General features: G+C 44.4%; 1 protein-coding gene across 1 annotated transcript in view; it reads left to right on the top strand.

The window, feature by feature from the left end:
• NEK11 (NIMA related kinase 11) overlaps window positions 1–14,619 on the top strand; it is a gene marked incomplete at both ends in the record, with an annotated part of 199,899 nt that extends 185,280 nt beyond the window's left edge. The window contains one exon of the mRNA XM_080934672.1: window positions 14,346–14,619. Within this exon, the coding sequence (XP_080790798.1) occupies window positions 14,346–14,619 (274 nt within the window). The remainder of the gene's footprint in view (window positions 1–14,345) is intronic.
• Between the last annotated feature and the right edge of the window lie 3,683 nt (window positions 14,620–18,302).

The following is an 18,302-nucleotide window of genomic DNA, read 5'->3' as shown; positions in this document are numbered from 1 at the left end:
CAGGTTCAGAGGTTCAGTCCATTATCATCAAGGCGGGAACATGGCAGCATCTAGGCAGGCATGGGGCAGGAGGAGCTGAGAGTTCTACATCTTCATCTGAAGGAAGCCAGGAACAGACTGGGCATCCTCAGGTAGCTAGGAGGAGGGTCTCAAAGCCCACCCCCAGAGTGACACACTTCCTCCAACAAGGCCACACCTTCTAATAGTGCCACTCCTTGGGCTGAGCATATGCACACCACCAAATCACCTCTTCCCAAGACTGTCTATATGACACATCGAGTCAAAACTTTGTTTCCCACCAAATGATTTCTGCAGTAAAAGAAACCTTCATTAACACAGCCTTGTGTTTGTCTGACACTTCCCAGTCAGATCTTCAGGAAAATGAAATAGGAATGCAGTATTTCAAGACTTGAAGTGAGAAAGGTTTCCTGCTCAGTCAGCAGCACAGAGAGTTCTGCTCCACAAGCCATTAAAATGCAGGAGCCATGTGGCTAGCAGACCCAGAACGCTATCAAACAAGCTGTAACCACCCTCAGCCTCAGGCCGGGGTGCAGTCGTCTCCGACACTAGCCTAGATGGAGCCTGATTGATTCCTATGTGTTATGGATTGAATGACGTTAACTTTTTTCCCTTTTGTTGTTTTATTTATACCTGGGACTTAGTAACCCTGCGTCCTGATGAAGCATAATGTGATGTTTCATACGCGTGCACATGTGTAACGACCAGATCTGGGTCAACACGTGTGTAACGGGGCATGGGCCGATCCGTTTCTCAGTATTTATCATTTCCTAAAATTATCAGTAAAATAAATCTGTACACAGCAGAGAAAGGGGAGGGAGGGGAGGAGGATTCACTGGAGATAATTGGCCTGAATCTGAGAGTTATAAAAATGTCCGCCAAGCACATCTGTCTGGGACACTGGCGTTGTGCAGCAGGGTCTGAGGTCCGGAACCCACCTGCGCCATAACAGCATTCTTTGCCATTGTTCACTCATAGCCACAGCATGAGTTGGTATGTGTGTGCACATGCGTGGACGTGTGTTCAGGTCTGTCTGGGTTCTCATGCACATGCTAGAGAGTGTGTCTGGAGGCCAGAGGTCAACAATGGGTGGCGTCCCAATACACCACAGTAGCTACAAATCCCTCAGGAAAGCCCACCTTCGGGAAAGTTCTCTCCTTTGGCTGCAGAAGAGAATCAGAAACTGGCATCTCTAGGTGAACTAGTTCTCCTGTCGGTTCCCTTCCCAGCATTGATTCTACAGCACAATGCAGACTCCTGTCACCTCCTCCTGTCAGAGCAGATGCCAGCTTCACTTATCCTCTTGTGAATTCACTGCAGTCCTTTGATGGGGAAGGAAGTGTGGGTCCCAGTCACAGCTGTTTTCCCTGTAGCTTGATTCTTTTCTTCTCCCCCTCCTTTCTCTCCCTCTTCCTCTTCTCCCCCTCCTTTCTCCTTCTCTTCCTCTTCTCTCCTCTTCCTCTTCCCACCTCTTCCTCTCCCTTTCCCTCTTTCTGCTCTCCCCCCTTCTTTTTCTCCTTCCCCCTCCCCTTTCTTCCTCCCCCTCCCTTTTCATCCTCTTCCCCTCCCTCTTCCTCCTCTCCTCCCTCTTCCTAACTCTGTCTTCCATCCCTCTTGTTCTATTTCTGTCAAGTATTGAGAATAAACCCTACCTGATCAAAGGAGCAGCTTCTATAAGGTGTCGTGTGGACATGTTTGAAAGAGCCAAAGAAACCACACTTCCTCGTGGTAAAAGCTGACGGTCCTGGTATTTTCTTCATAATATTGTGCAAAACTGTGTTTAAAGTTCTACAGTTTTTTTTTTTTCATTTTGTGTATGGGTGTTTTTTTCTGCTTATATGCCTGTATATCTAATGCCTGCCTGGTGTTCAAGAAATCCAAAACAAGTCATTATATTCTTGGGGGCTGGAATTACACCATATGGGCACTAAGAATTGAACCCAGGTCCTCTGGAAGTGCAGCCAGTGCTCTTAAGCACTGAACCATCCTTCTAGCCTTGAATAGGTCATTGTCTGAAATTCCATAACCCAGGTGAGCACACATGATTTACTGTGTAAGCCAAAACACTTATGACTGCCCCTGGACCTGGCATGCACTGGGGCTAGCCCAGGTTAGCCCACATGCAGGGCCATTTCAAATTGTCAGACTGCCAAAGAACAAATGCACCAAACAGAAGCTGGCAAGGACAGTTTGGAGAACAGCGTGACAGGACACAGGTATTAGGCTGAGTGAAGCAGAGGCGGCAGCAGTTTACCCTTTCCTGCCAGTAGGCTTGTGAAGGGGTGGGCTGTGGGGGTTGGGCTGAGCTTTCAACTTGACACAATCTAGGATCACCTAGAAGAGAGGTGGTTTTGGAAGAGTCGGGGTGAGAGACATTGTAGCTCAAGGAGCCTGTGGGGGTGTTGTTTTGATTGTCTTAATTGATGTGGAAAGAGCCAGCCTGTAATGGGGGCACTATTTTCTGGTTTGGCACCCTGGACTGGGTAAGGAAATCCGGGAAGCTAGCCTCGTGCTAAGCATGCACATGCTTATTTCTCTCCCCCTTGGCTGGTGTGACTAACTGCTTCCAGTCCTGCACTGACCTCCCTGCAGTCCTGAAATTGCTCATGGAGATAAATCTCACCTCCTCTAAATTGCTTTTAGTCGAGGTGTTTTTCACAACAACAGACACAAAACTAGGACACTGGATTGGAAAACTGCTTTAAAAGAACCTGGCTAGGATCAAGGGAGAAGGGGTTTGCTGAGCTGGGCTGAGCAAGTGGAGAAGTGACCAGTAGTGACAAAGGGGGATTCTTGACAAACCTCACTAAATGCAAGGCAGCTTTAAAGTTACAGTTTCCAGTCACAAGGGCTTATCCTTAACAGGGAATGGTGATGCATACACAAAATCTTAGTGTTTGAGAGGCTGAGGCAGGAGCTCATGATTTTGAGATCTACCCGGACCACATAGTGAAACCCATGGGGGTGGGCCTTGTGAAGGGAAGGAAACCCAGGGAAAGAGAAGCTGGGAAATGACTTGGTTCTTGCTGCACAGACATGAGGAGCCAAGTTGTGATGACAGCAGCCATTTTGCAGGCAAGTGTAGTTGTTACATGTGTAACCCAGCACCGAGGAGCAAGGGTGTGGGTGGATTTGAGCAAGAACCATCTCAGAAAGGCAGGTAAGAAAGTAAATGAAAAGGACATTCCAACATCAGCTTGTGGCTTTCATACAGGCCTGTGGATATGTGTGTGAGCGTGCATGTGCGTGTGACACACACACACAGAGAGAGAGAGAGAGAGAGAGAGAAGGAGGGAGGGAGGGAGGGAAGGAGGGAGGGAGGGAGGGAGAGAGGGAGGCCCCAAATCAAACAAATCCACAAGTCTTCCAAACCTGGCATGTCCTACTTTCTTTACCTTTTTTTTTTTTTTTTTAACTTTGCTTTGCAAGCCCTTCCTCATTTTGTTTGATCAGGAAATTTATCTTCCAATATTTGTTTCTGGAAATCTGGATGGCATTGGTTTAAGAAGATGAAACCTGGTAGGTTTCATTGATAAAAGGAAGCAAAATTGCAATTAAACCAAGAAGGGCTTCATGTGGCCCTTGATCCGTGGCTCATTGCTTGGCAGTTTAGAGCACACAAGACATGGGGATTGCCAATATAATTCACATGGGCACCCATCAGCATGGTAGCTGGGAAAGATCCCTGGCCTCTGAATTCCGATGCTTTCCTCTGGGAATCACCTTGCCAGTGGCAAACAGCCCTTAGCTATGTCTTATCTATGTAACCTATATATGAAGGGTATTTAATTATTGGGCTTTTCAAAAAATTATGTGTGAATGTGTGTGCAAGTGTGTGCATGTGTGTGTGTGTGTTTTCTGTGGGGTGTGTGTGTTGTATGTGGGCTATGCATGTGTGCTTGCTTGTGTGCGTGGTGTAGTGTGGAGTTGCTTTCTCATGTCCACCTTATTTTTTTGAGACAGGGCCTCTCACTGAACCTGGGGCTAGGGTGGATGGCCACCGAGCCCCAGGAATCCATCCATCTCTGCTGCCACCCCAACTCTAGGACTATAGCCTTACAGCATCATGCTCAGATTTTATACGGGCGTTGGTGGACCAGACTCAGGTCTTCCTGCTTGTGCAACAGACACTACCCATCGAGCCATCTTTCCAGCCCCCGATTTTCTTCTGGGGTACTGAGGATTGGCCAGGGCCTCACTAAGCATGCGCTTCACCACTGAGCCGTATCTCCAGCCTGTGCTTCTGAGTTTTAAAGTCACTCCATTCCACATGGAATCATGCTATTGTGAACATCCATCCAGACATCATTAGGAAGGGTTGAATGAGCATGACAGCAAATCAATACGAAAATAATGAGTTAATGTGGAACTCGTGTCTGAAAATCGGGATTTTCTGTGGGCTTATTTTTCTTGTTTTAGGATAATTGCATCCAAGGAGATATGTGCAAGAATGGCCACAATGCTTCTTCTATTAAAAGTGCTTCTTCATGTCTGAAGGGATTTAGATACTCACAAATTGTATCAAACTCTACACTCTATCATGTCTTAAAATATAGCACATTGTCATGCCTAAGTCGGGATAGCCGTGGGAAGTTATCACACACATTGGTCTTCTGATTAGAAGCACAGTCTCCATGAGGTGCCACAATCTTGTAGTGACAAAGGCTGGTGTTAACTTCAACTCTTGCACAGTTATAATGACACCAATCCACAGAGCATAGCAAGGAAGCAAACTTCCAACACGCCATTGCTTAACTTGCTGCTGCCTAGGTGTCAGGATGTTAGACATGGAATAACCCTTGTTATTAACATGTATGGATTGTACTCTTTGGGAAACGTTTATAAAAACATATGGGTAGTTAGTTAGTTAGTGCACTTGGGATTGGGTACCAGACTGAGAAGTAAGCACAGACTCAACTCTGATGTTCAGGAGACCAGCTCCACAGGAGAGCGACATCACCTCCTGACGTTAGACTCAGGTAGGGAATCATTGGATCTGCGCTGAGGCATTTGTGAGCTCTTACAGGCAGTGGCTCCTTGTTCAGCCACTCTCAACAACACAGAGTCTTGTTGGGACACTGCTCAGACCATGGCATCTGGCCAGAGGCTTCCTGTGCACCTGGGGTAAATCAGCATCCCTCACAGAGGCTCCAAGGTCTTAGCCTGCCTGGCTGACTCCCCTCATCTCTGCTTTTTGAGGTTAATATATACATATATATATATTTACATTGTTCACATTCATTGGCCAGCTATATTCCACAGCCTTCCTCCCTAGCTCTCACTGGTTCGCTTCTGCCAAATAGTTCCCCTTTCTGCATTCATGTGTATATGAATGTATATAACTCTATATCTAAATTCCACATGTGCCAGAAACTTGCACCTCTTCGTCTTTCTGTCCCCTCATGCCTATCTCTTGTTTTTTTTGTTCCTCTCTGGACATTTTTTTTTTTTTTTTTTTGTCAAAAAAAGTAGCAAATCTATATTCTCTATACTGATTAAATTTTTTTATCTGAAACTGGCTTCTTTTGCTTTACACAATGGTCTCCAGTTCTATTCATTTCTCTGCAAGTGTTATAATTTCATTTTTCCCAATTCTATTATGTATATGTTTAAGTGGTGTGATGTCTGAGCTCTTCCACGTGGGTTAGTGCATGAGTGTGTGCATGCATACCATGCATACCGAAGCCAGAAGTCAAAGCCAGCACTTCTTTTGGTCATGCCTTTCCTTTTATTAGTGTAAAATGGTTCTGTGCACATGGACACACATGTGGTGCTCAAAGGACAGCCTGTAGGAGTGAGTTCTCCATTTCCACCATGAATCTCAGAGGATCAAACATGAATCACTAAGCTTGCATGACAAGGACTTTTACCTAAGTAGCCATCACACCAGCCTACAGCCTTATTTTGAGACAAGGTCTCAAACCTGGAGAACCTGGAGCTCTTTAATTTGTCTAGGCTGACTGGCCAATGAGCTCCGGAGGTCCGTCTGATGGTGCCAGTCTTTTGCCCCCAACACTGGTGTTGAGGACACACACCTGTATGCCTGGCTTTTACATGGGTGCTGGGGAATCTGAACCCAGACCATGTTTGCTCAGCAGGCACTTTGTTAACTGAGCCTTCTCCCTGGCCTAGTTTACTTTTTTGCAATTGAATAGAATCTCCTCCTGCATATGTGTGATGTGTGACATTTTCTTTATCCAGACGCTGTTAGAGGGTACCTGGGCTGGCTCCTTTCCTTAGCTGTTCTAAATAGAGCTGCCTTAAATACACATGTGGCATGTTGACTTAGAGCCCTTCTAGTAAATGCCCAGGGATGCTAAATATGGACCACTGGGTAGGTTTGCTTTGCTTTATGTGTCCAAGGAAGCTCCGTGTTGATTCCCAGGTGTCTGCAGTTGGCTCACACTCTCAGGAGCAGAGTGCGAATGTTGTCCCCAGCATCTCACCAGCATCTCTTGTCTTTGTTTTCCGGATGCTGTCATTGGGTCTGGAGTGAGATGGAATCTCAGTGTAGCTCTGGTGTGCATTTCCCTGATGGATAAGTAGGTTGAATATTTCCCCACATATTTATTGGCCATTTATATTTCTTCTTTTCATGATTGCCTGTTCAGTTTACCTCCTTACCTATTGACCGAATGCCTTGGTTTGGGGGTGGGGGTGGGGGTGTTAGTTCTTTGGCAGTTATAGGTATTAATCCCTGTCAAATGTTTATAGTATAAAAAGCTTCTCTCTCATCTGCAGGCTGTCCCTGAACTCTGCACCCACACTCACACCCCCACACAAACATACACACAAATATGACTTTGTAACAAATAAGTCTTCCACAGCAGAGGTCTTGCACCTCCTTGGCTAGGTGTAGCCCAATATTTTTGTCTGGTGTTTGTTTATATGAGGCTATTGTGGATGGGATTTTTTTCCTAATTTCTTTCTTACCAAATTTGTTATTGGTATATTGATTTTCTGTCCTTCTACTTTGCTATAAGTTATTACATCTCAGAATTTTCTGGTGAATAATTTAGGTTCTTCTAAATATAGGACCATATTAACTATAAATATGGGAATTTCACATATTTTTCTATTTCTTTCTGCTGTTTTCTTGCACTAGCCAAGCCTTCAAGTCCTGTACAAGACAGGGATAGAGAGAGTACGCACACTTGTCTCAGCTCATAGAGAGAATGCCACCACTACCCCATTTTGTACAGCAAATGAGGTTTGTTAAAATATGACTTAATTGTGTGAAGATATGGGCATTGCACTCCTAGTTTCCTCATGAGTATCATTACGAGGGATGTTGAACTCTTTCAAGAGCCTGTTCCGTATCTATTGAGATGGTCTTGTGCTCTGTGTCCCTCGCCCTATCTTTCACCATTCTTCTCCAGTTAGTTTCTAACTTCCCCAACCACTCTTTGTCCTTACAGAACTTATATACTCTGAGCCTTCCTGTCCTCTAAACAGGGCTGCTCTTCTCTCAGACTCTACCAGGAATAATTCATGTTCATGATTCATGTCTCCATACCAGATATCATCCCCTATCTTCACCCTTAAATGAATGAAAACTCCCTCCCACTTCCGATACCTAAGCCTTGCATCATATGAGCACCTTTTATCTACCTCCCTTCCCCTGGAACAAGGCGTGCATAAAACCAGCAGGACTTGCATATCTGGGAGCCTGGGTCTCCTCCTCTGAGCCATACCCTCATTGTAACCTGGCAGTATCCTCTCCAAAATTTACATTGACACTTGATACCCTTGTGATATTGTGTTAAGGGGGGTGACGGGATATAAGGAAGGAAAAAGGAAATGAGGAGAAAGCATGTAGTAACCTCAGAATGATCTAATGGCCTTAGGAAGAGTTGCAAGGGGAGTCTGCAGTTTTGTCCTTCACCACTGAGGACAGAATTGTACCCTCTGGGAGGTCAGTGAAGCCCCTCTCCACAGCCACCAAACCTGCCCACATCTTCATCTTAGACTTTCTAACTTTGACAACTGTGGGGAAATGAAGTTACACTCTTAATAATGAAGTTGAAAGTAATCACGCAGCCCCTGTATTTGCCCCTTCACAGGACTGGCAAGAAATAGAATTCCTGGTGACAAGGGGAGATAGAGAAGCTAGCATTCGGCAGCAAAACACATTTTAGGGTGGAATACTCTTACACACAACCCTCTATCTTCTTGTTCAGTTGTCTTAGAGGACATTAGAAATGTAGAAACTCCATTTGTGGATACTAAATAAAAACGGACACCTACTGTGTCCAAGTTATTAGCAAGATCTCTAGTAGCCACGCATCTAGATACCACTCCATTCGTGAGTGGCATTGCTTCATACATGGAGGTAGTGCCTGGCCTAGAGAAGTGTGGCCTGGCCACGTGGACGACCAGCCAGAATCAAAACAATGGAGAACCAAGCTTTACTCACCTTAACACTGATGATAGGTAAGGTACCAGTTTCTTCACATGTAAAATGGGCCTCCTTCTGCATACTCCCCACCACATGAGTAATAGATAACAGAGACGTGGAGCCCTGGCATCAAAGCTTTGAAGATGGTATAAATGCTGACAAGGACACAGAACAGCAGGAGCAGTGGGGATGGAGCTGCAGAGTGGAACAAACAAGTGGAAGATGGTGATTTCTGACAATATTAAATATACAATTACCATAGTCCACCAACACACTACCCTTAGGCGTCTCCTAGGAAATAAAACTATATGCTCACCTGAAACATATATATGTTTTATATAGTAATTCACAACCCTCAAAATCTAGAAAGAATCCAAGTGTTGGTCAGCTGTGGATGGATGAACAAATGGGGCATGGTGGAGGAAATGCTGATCAGTGGTACAGAGGGATGAATCGTGATGCATCCAGGGCACCATGCCAAGCGAAAGAAGCTTTTTCTCTGTCTTCAGTGGTTCATATGTAAGATTAGGTTGCCAGCGTGGTGTTATTAGGAAATGTTGTAGCCCTTTAAGAAGTAGCCTGATGGGAAGTCCTTGGGTATTTAGGACAATGCCTATAAAGGGAACTGTGGGACTCTGATCCCATCATCCTCTCCCCACCACCCCAATGCCCTGCCTCTCTTACCTGAGGCCCCAACCAATATGGCCAATTGATCTTAGATTTGAACCTCCAGAACCCACCTCTACTTCAAAAGTAACTTGGTTTGGGCACTGCCTTATAGGAAAAGAAAGACAACACAACTGTATTCTGAATGATTCCATACATGACATTCTGGAGAAGAGAGATCATTGGTCACCAAAAGTGAAGAAAGGATTCAAAACAATTACAAAAGAATTCAAGGAAACAGATTTGGAGTCGAGGAGTTTAGAAACATTCTGTCTCAGGGGCTGGATATATACTGTGGTTTATCAGACTCAGAACTATACTTAAGGGGGTAACTTATAGCATCTGTAATTGTCTAAAAGCACATAAAATGTTCACTGAGAACTCCATTGCACACGTGGAAAAGTCAGTCCCTGGTACTTAGATCCTCAAGCACATGTCCTACAGGCTCCTCTTTTCCCTTCTTCTCAAGGAATAGCCACTCATCTGACCAAAGCTCTTAATAGTTCCCATCTTCAGCTGTGCTATCTAGTTTCCTACTGATGTTTGAATCATTTATTTCCTTACTCTTTCAATGAATACTGGTCGGCAGTAAGCAAAGAATGTCTTTCTGAATTTTCTGAACATCACAGTTAGAGGAAGCCCAGGCATTGCCTCTAGATTGTAGATGAAGTCACTGAGCCTCTGAGTTGGAAGACACACACAAAGACATTCAAGAGGTTGGTGGCAGGACCCACCAGCCAGTGCGTAGAGATTTAGATAGAACTTCGGGGTCTGCATGGTTCCACCTTGTCCTATGAAGCTAATAGCTGCTCTGAGAGGTTGTCCCTCCAATGATGGGATTCGTGTGAGAAAATGCTTCCTTTCCCTAAGGGAAACCCTCATGCAGCATCAGGAGAGCTGTGTGGTAGCATCGTTAGGTTGGTACCTAGATACAGGATGTTCCCCTTGTCACTGGGAGGCCCTGTCTTAGTTTTCATCCCTAGAAAAGAGAGAACATTATTGAAAGGGCATACGAGTTTAATTTTTTCAGTTTATTTATTTATTTATTTATTTATTTATTTATTTATTTATTTATTCACTTTACATCACAGTCACAACTTCCCCTCTCTCCTCTCCTTCTAATCCCACCCTCACAAACCCTCCTTCTCATTACTTCCTCTCTTCCCCTTGGGTACCAACCCCCCCAACACACACTACATCAGGACTCAGCAGTACCTCTCCTACTGACCCACACGCATCAAGCAGTCCAACTATGGGAAGAAATTCAATGGCAGGCAGCAGAGTCAGAGACAGCCCCCCCTCCAGTTGTTAGGGGACCCCACAGAAAGACCAAACTACACACCTGCTACAAATGTTATAAATTCTGTGTATTTGTCCCTTGTCTAACATGTGGCTGGTAAAGATTTTGCCCTATTGTGTGTGCTGTCTGTTTGCTCTGTTGATGGTTTCTTTTGCTGTACAGAAACTTTTTAAATTTTATGTCAGCCCATATGCTGAACCCTGAGGCAAGTGCCTACGCAGTTGGAGTTCTGTTCAGAAAGATGCTGCCTTGCCTGTGTCTTGAAGCACATCCTTGTGTTACCCTGTAGCAGCTTCAGCATTTTGGGTCTTAGAATCAAGATATTTTCTTCATGCCAAGTTGGATTTTGTTACACTATACTGCAGGTGGGTACCCAGTTTCGCCAGCACCGTTTGTTGAATAGACCATCATTTTTCCATTGAATTTTTTTTGGCACCTTTGTCAAAAATTAGGTGGTCTAAGCTATGCCAGATTTCTGGATCCTCTATTCTGTTAACTGGCCTAAGCATCTGTTTATGCCAATACCAGAGTATCTTTCTCATTACAGTCTGTGGTATGATCGAGAAAGAACTGTAAAAGTTGAACACCAAATGCCTCCCAGTTAATAAATGGGCTAATAAAATGAACATGCAGTTCTCAAAGGAGGAAAGAGAAGTGGCTGAAAAACAAGAATTTAAGAAAGTGTCCAACGCTCCTAGTCAGCTGGAAAATGCACACTGCACACTAAGACTACCTTGAGATAGCAACCCATCCAGATGAGAGTGGGGGTCATCAATAAGCAATGTCAGGCATCTAGCCCCCCATTTTCTTGGGGTATTTTTTAGAGCCCAAAATAGGTTGTTTATTTGTCATTTTTATGTTGTATTTTAAATGTCTCCTTTAGTTTAAGTTGTTTCTATTAATTGACCACCCCCCATCTTCCTCCTACCCACTTTTCCCTTGTAGGTTCCCCCCGGCTCTGTCTTTTTCATGTTCCACCTGTCACCCACTCCCAACTTTCCTTGTCATCTTTGGATGACATCATTATCATCTTCCTTTGGTCTTTTTCTACTTTCATTCACACCTACACCTGCTTGCTCATTTGTGTATGTGTGTGTGTGTGTGTGTGTGTGTGTGTGTGTGTGTGTGTGTAACTAGAATTTACATATGAGAGAATAGTTTTTATTTCTCAGTCTGGGTTACTTTGTTTAATATTATACTTTCCAGATCCATCTATTTCACTGCAAATTTTATGGTTCCATTTTTTAGATAAAATTCCATTGTGTGTATGGATCACATTTTATCATCCATTCATCTGTTGATATGCGGGTTGGTTCCATTTCCTTGCGATTGTAAACATGGCAGCAATGAACACAGCCATGCAGGTATCTTTGTGCTGTATGGAGCCTTTGTGTTTAGGTCCAGGGGCTGCCTGCCTATCAGCTGAGGCCACATGATAATTCTATTTTTAATTTTCTGAGGAACCTTCTGCACTGATTTCCATAATGGCAGTATTGCTTTGCTCTCTGGTCAGCCATGAACTAGGGACCCTCATTCACCATGAAGGAACATAAAAGGAGACAGCGCAGAATGAGAGTGGTTAGGCCCAGTGGGTACAAGTGAGGTGACTTCACTAAGGGAGTCTCCTCATAAGCTGGCTTCTGGCTTTCTTGAGAGTTCAAACCACGGAGAGACCAAACCAAGGTCATTCTGCAGTCTCTGCTCTACCTCAGTGCTGGGGGACTGGTCTTCACTGTGAAAGACCAAATATCTGTGGGGAAGCCTGTAGTTAGCAAGTCATTCTCAAAAGTCTCAAACATAAAATAGGTATCTGCCCTTCTCGAACTTTTCTGTTAATATGAGGTTGTTCCAAAATTAAACTAGGATTTAAAATGGAGGATATTTCATATGTCACCCTTATAGAGTCAAAGGTCACCTATGGCCTTCTTCTTCATAGCCTCTGAGGTAGAGAGAAAAGAGAGAAAGAATAGTCAGTGCTGTGTCACAGGACTCGGGATGGAGGCAGGGGGATTAGGGGTTCAAGGCCAGCCTCAACTGCATAGAGTATCTGAAGCCACCCTGGGCTACATAAGATTCTGTTTCAAGACAAAAATAAAGAACAAAAAAAAAAAATAGCAAATATGTAATAGGGTGAGAAAAAAAAAAAAACAAAACCAGAACATTGCTGATGCCAAGAAGGGCTTGCTAACAGGAGCCTGGTATAGATAGCTGTCTCCTGAGAAGCTCTGCCAGAACCTGACCAATACAGATGTGTGTGCTTGCAGCCAACCATCAGACTGAGCATGGGGACCCCAATGGAGGAGCTAAGGGAAGGACTGAAAGAGTCGAAGGGGTTTGCAACCCCACAGGAAGAACAAAAATATCAACCAACCAGACACCCCAAATCTCCCAGGGACTAAACCACCAACCAAAGAGCACACATGGAGGGACCCATGGCTCCAGACAAATATGCAGCAGAAGATGGCCTTATATGGCATCAATGGGAGGGGAGGCTCTTGGTCTAGTGGAGGCTCCATGACTCAGTGTAGGGGCTAGGGTGGTGAGGCAGGAGTGGGTGGGTAGGGGAGCACCCTCATAGAAGCAGGGAGGATGGGGGGATAGGAGGTTTGGGAAGGGATAACATTTGAAATGTAAATAAATAAAATAACCAATAATTTTAAAAGGCAGAATAAAAGCCAAGTAAGTGTGTCTGGGGAAGGGGGACTAGATTTGGAAGATGGGCAAGGAGAGAGGAACTGTTTGTTCCCTGGGAGCCCAATGTCCTGAGTCAGCGAGACATGAGGTGGGATTTGCCCAGCTTAGGCTTCGGAGACTGGACTCCATTCAGGTGCCATTATCCCACCCACAGCATCCTTACCTGATAAGCCCGGAAACTGGGTACTAGTTAGTCCTCTGTTGTCCCCACTGCCTGCCCACCCTTGTGCTGTTCAAACTGTCAATGAAGGACTTGGGCAAAGCTGATATCGAAGAGTCCCTTAAGCAACTTTAAAGTCTTTTGACTCCTTTTTATGAAAAAGGAAGTGGGATATAAAAAGGGGCCAGAAAGTTAAAATGGAACTTTGTGAGAGCTCTGATTAATGGTAGCGATCGGCCCCCTCCATCCATACCTTACTTCTCCCCCCTACAAAGAGACACAGTCATTTTTAACACAGCAGTACAAAGGATGCTGCCCTCCTTTCAGAAACCACAAAGAACAGAAAGAGCATCCCTTTAAACAGGAGTTTCCATCTTATGAATCTTGAGCATTCAGTTCATGACTGCAGAAATACCAACATGTTCTCCGAGTCTCCGAGTACATCACCTCCACGGTTGCTGTGGGAACACCTGTCTGCCCACTTCCTCTTGGCCTCACATGAGTTTATGGCATGGCTGATTTTTTTTCCTTTGACCTTTAATTTAGGAAATGATTTAAATGTGCTTACATGCATGAATATTGCTGAGACCCGAGTTGTTGTTCCAGTCTGAGAAGAACCTCTGTCCCTTTGTGTCACTGAGGGCTGGGCTCTGAGTTCAGACTGGATGCTCTTTGGGGCTTCTGTGCAGTTGCTAATCCTTTGTTTCAAATTTTTATCTTTATGTTGTTGTGTCGGGGAGTTTTGCTGGATTTTTTTTTTTTTTTGCCTTTTCATTATAAGTAGTCTTTCTTGGGTTATTATCATAATGAAACACCAACAGATCCACTGTGTGTGAACACATGGGTGAAGGCAAGAATATACCTTGTCTAGTTTGCTGTGCTCACAGTGTTTGGAAGAGTACCTGGGATTCAAAGAGCCACAGCACTCAAGCATCTCTTGTTGGCCACTGGTGAATGCTGAGGGTGAGATTCTGTACCTTAGGTCCGTCTCTTTTCCCTCCTAAATGCCAGGGTCATGGTGTTATTTGTATAACCACCGACTTCAAAATACATTTTCTTGGAGGTGATCTCTATGTGAGGTCTGTAATCTTTCCTACCTTTCTTGGCAGATCAGCTGTACAGAAGCTAGGGATGGAAACGTTTGAGGAGGTCTATGATTACCTCAAGAGAGCAAGGCATCAGAACGCCGGAGAGGCAGAGATCTGGAAGCATCTGGAGACAGTGGTTCCTCGGGCCAGCGACTGCTTTGAAGTTGACCAGCTCCTCTATTTTGAGGAGTTGCTGCTGACCACGGAAGGAAAAGAGCCCTCTCTCCAGAGCCTGCGCTGTGAAGCTGCCCAAAAGGAGCCCGTCAAGAGCACACATTTCTGTGACAATCCATGAGGTTTACACTCTGGACTATATTGTGGGAAACTAGTGTGTAATGGGAGCCACCCATTGGCTCCTGGTCAGATGGAAGGATACCCATGGAGAGGAAAGCACTCAGCTGGCTGCCGGGGCTTGGAGTCACAGGTCAAAGTCATAGATGAAGTCTGGCTTCCTGAAAGGCTTTTCCTCAGACGTACAGCCCTCAGGGGTTTCAGTAAGGCGGGAGCCCTCTGAAGGCACAGGCACTCTCTACTGTGGCCATTCAGGGCAAGCCCAGGGCCTGACCACTGTGAGCTCCAGGAACTATGGACAGCTTGCTTGTGACTGTCACCGGGCACCAGTCTGGCCACCGGCCTGTTCATCTCCAATGATGCTCTTTTGATCAATACTTTTTTCTTTCTAGGACTAACATGCAAGCAGCGTATCACTCTAAGGGCCCAGATTGAAAATTCCCAAAGTGTCTTCCTTCTGTGATTTGTTTGCAACACTCACTTGTGGTACACTAAAGGCTTTATTCAGAATAAATACAGATTTCATCATTATAAGACAAATCTCCTATTTTATCTTTTTCTTAGCTAGCAATGTTTTTCAACTTGTGGCCTTTACTCCCTTGGGGTTGCACATCAGACATCCTGCATATCAGATATATACATTACAATTCATAACAGTAGCAATATTCCAATTATGAGGTAGTAATAAAATCACTTTATGGTTGAAGGTCACCACAACATGAGGAACTGTGTTAAAGAGTCACAAAGACGCTCAAAGGAAGGTTGTGGGTCCCTGTTATATAATCATATATTATTGGATATAACTCATCCATGTAAAGTTAATTTCTGCTTTGTTTTTGTTTGCTCTTTGTTACTACTAAAACGAACTATTATACACAAATGAGGTACCAGTTGGTGTTTTAAAGATGAATTATTTTATATATTGAAGCAGTTTGTCTACAGGTGTGTGCATGTGCCATGTTCTTCTTGGTGTTTCTATTGCAGAGATAAAACACTATGTCCAAGAACTAGTTAGAGAGGAAAGGGTTTAGCTTGTCTTTCCTCATCGAAGGAAGCCAAAGCAGGGACTCAAACCGGACTGGAACCAGGAAGCAGGCACTGATGCAGGCCGTGGGGGCAGGGAGTGCTGCTTACTGGCCTGCTCTTCTTGGTGGCTTGCTCAGTCTTCTTTCTTATAGAACCCAGGAGCACAAGGCCAGGGGTGACCCCACCCACAATGGGCTGAGCCCCTACACTGTTAATTACTAATTAAGAAAATGCTCTTCAGACTTGCCTACAGTTTAATCTTATGACCTCTTTTTCTCAGTAGAGGTTTCCTCCGCTGATGGATCCAGCTTGTATGAAGTTCACATAAAATTAGCACAGTGTGCAGACGTGGGGCCTGCACAGTGTGTGTGTGTGTGTGTGTGTGTGTGTGTGTGTGTGTGTGAGTGCTCAAGCACGAGCACATGTATTAAACTTAAGTCATACAGGCTGTCTCCTTAGGTATCAATTATTTTCTTTTTTAATAAAATTTTTATTCTTTGTAAAATTTCACACATTTATAAAATGTATCTTTATGTCTACTGGACAGAAGGTAGGATCATCTGGGAGGAAGGAAACTTTATAAAAACAAACAGAAACTTCCATAGGATTGGCCTGTAGGTAAGACCCTGGAGCATTTTCTTGACTGTTGAATAATATATGAACGGGCACTGCCCATTGTGGGCAATGCTGCCCCTGGGCAGGTGGTCCTAGGATGTATAAGAAACTAAAGTGAGAAATCCAGGAAGAAGAAGCCAGTAAGTGGAACTCTCCCATGGCCTCTGCATCAGCCCCTGCCATCAGGTTCCTACGCTTGAGTCCCTGCCCTGGCTTCCCTTGGTGACAGACAATGCTATGTAAGTGTAAGCTGAAATAAACCCATTCCCTCCCCCAGTCTATTTTGGTTTTACATTGTCTAAGACAACACCCATCCTCCACTACCTTCCTCCAACCTTGCGCACCCCACCCCATCGTTCTCCCAACCTTGTCTATAATGATACTTTTCAGTCAGAGGAAGTAGCAAGAAAGAGACCTCACTTCAGAAAGAGTCCTTTGGATACTGCAGACCCTTTGATGACCAACCAGATAGCAAACTGCTCAGAAGAGGGTGTTGCTATAAAAAGAAGCCATGTTAATGTGTGTAGTCTCTTTGATGGTGGCTTCAATAAAATCAGAACAGAATAATGTTTGTGTGAGTTGCTGGGTCTGTAGAAGAATTCATGTTTCCAGAGACCAGTGTTTTGCATCAAGAAGATAGATGCAGAGGAGCAATAGTCTACCCTCCAGAGATTTGTGTTGTGTGCCACACCACCAGCTTTATAAGAAAAGAGAGCCAGAGTAATGGGGGTTGGGAACACAGCCTCCTAGAGAAGCTCACTGAAATTTATCCTCCCTCTAGTTCATTGGTGAAGAGCAAGAAATGGCCTGACTTGAAGAAGAGTATCTGCCATTACATCTTTATCTTTCAGCCATACAGTCTTAATTTTGAGCTATTTCTGCATGGATATTAATTATCAATGGAAGATGACAGGTATGAGACCATCACAGAGATGAGAGATGAAGGAACTTTGTGCTTTGCTGTCCCGCCCTGTTTCTCTCTCTCTCTCTCTCTCTCTCTCTCTCTCTCTCTCTCTCTCTCTCTCTCACACACACACACACACACACACACACACACACACACACACACACACACATTCTACATTTAATTTATACAGAAGAAGTGCCTCCCGCTATTCTGGGAGATGCAGAGGTAAGGCTCATCAGGAAAAGATATAGAAGTTAATCATGTAATGACTTTGAGGCTAGGGCTGGAGTCTGGCCATCACTTTGGGGCTGACATGTTCAACTATAACCCACAGGCAAAGACACTGCAATCTTGTTTAAGATGAGACATCAGTTATCCTGTTAAAGTAGGACCCAGCTACTGGGAGAGTAAAACAGAAATTGAGCAAAGAGAAAGAATAGGAATAGATATACAGCAAAGAAACAATGTTTGACAATAGCTCTGCCACATTCTGTATGAGGGAGAAGTTGAACACCATTGGCATGACCCCTAGACCTTCTGCTGCCATCACTGTGATTACAGAAGTTCATTTCCTCTGAATCTGTTTCTTGCCTATATCTGGCCATTTCTGAGAACACAGTTAAAAGGTGGAATCATGGGAAATTGCCATTGTGGTGTGTCTTCATTGCAGCAGTACTTTAGGTGGCGGTAAATGCTCTTGGTATTAGAGGAATCATTCCCTTTATGGTTAGGATAATTGAACCACCATCTTGAATCTTCATCCCTGAGCACTTCCTTCACAAAGGTTCTACTGTCACTGTTGCAAACAGGTCCCAAAAGATAATCACTTTCTGACACTCTGAATAGCCCTTGATGGCTGCTCCAAAGATACAAAGGAGTGATTGGCTGACAGGACCAGCTTTGCCTTCCAGAAGTCTCCACCCATTTCACATTGCTAAGTTGCCCATAAAGCCTCAAAATAACCATCACTAGGATCCTCAGTTCTTCCCTAATTTTAGAAAACAGTTCATAAATATGGTTCCACAGAGACCTCTACTCAAAGGATAAACAGGTGGAGAAAGAAAGAAATTAGGGAAACAACATCCTTCACAATAGCCACAAATAATATAAAATACCTTGGTGTGACTGTAACCAAGGAA

This window comes from Micromys minutus (assembly GCF_963924665.1).
Source record: "Micromys minutus genome assembly, chromosome: 21".
Taxonomy (NCBI): Eukaryota; Metazoa; Chordata; class Mammalia; order Rodentia; family Muridae; genus Micromys; species Micromys minutus.
The sequence above is the reverse complement of the archived record's forward strand: the minus strand, read 5'-3'. Positions and strand labels throughout refer to the sequence as shown.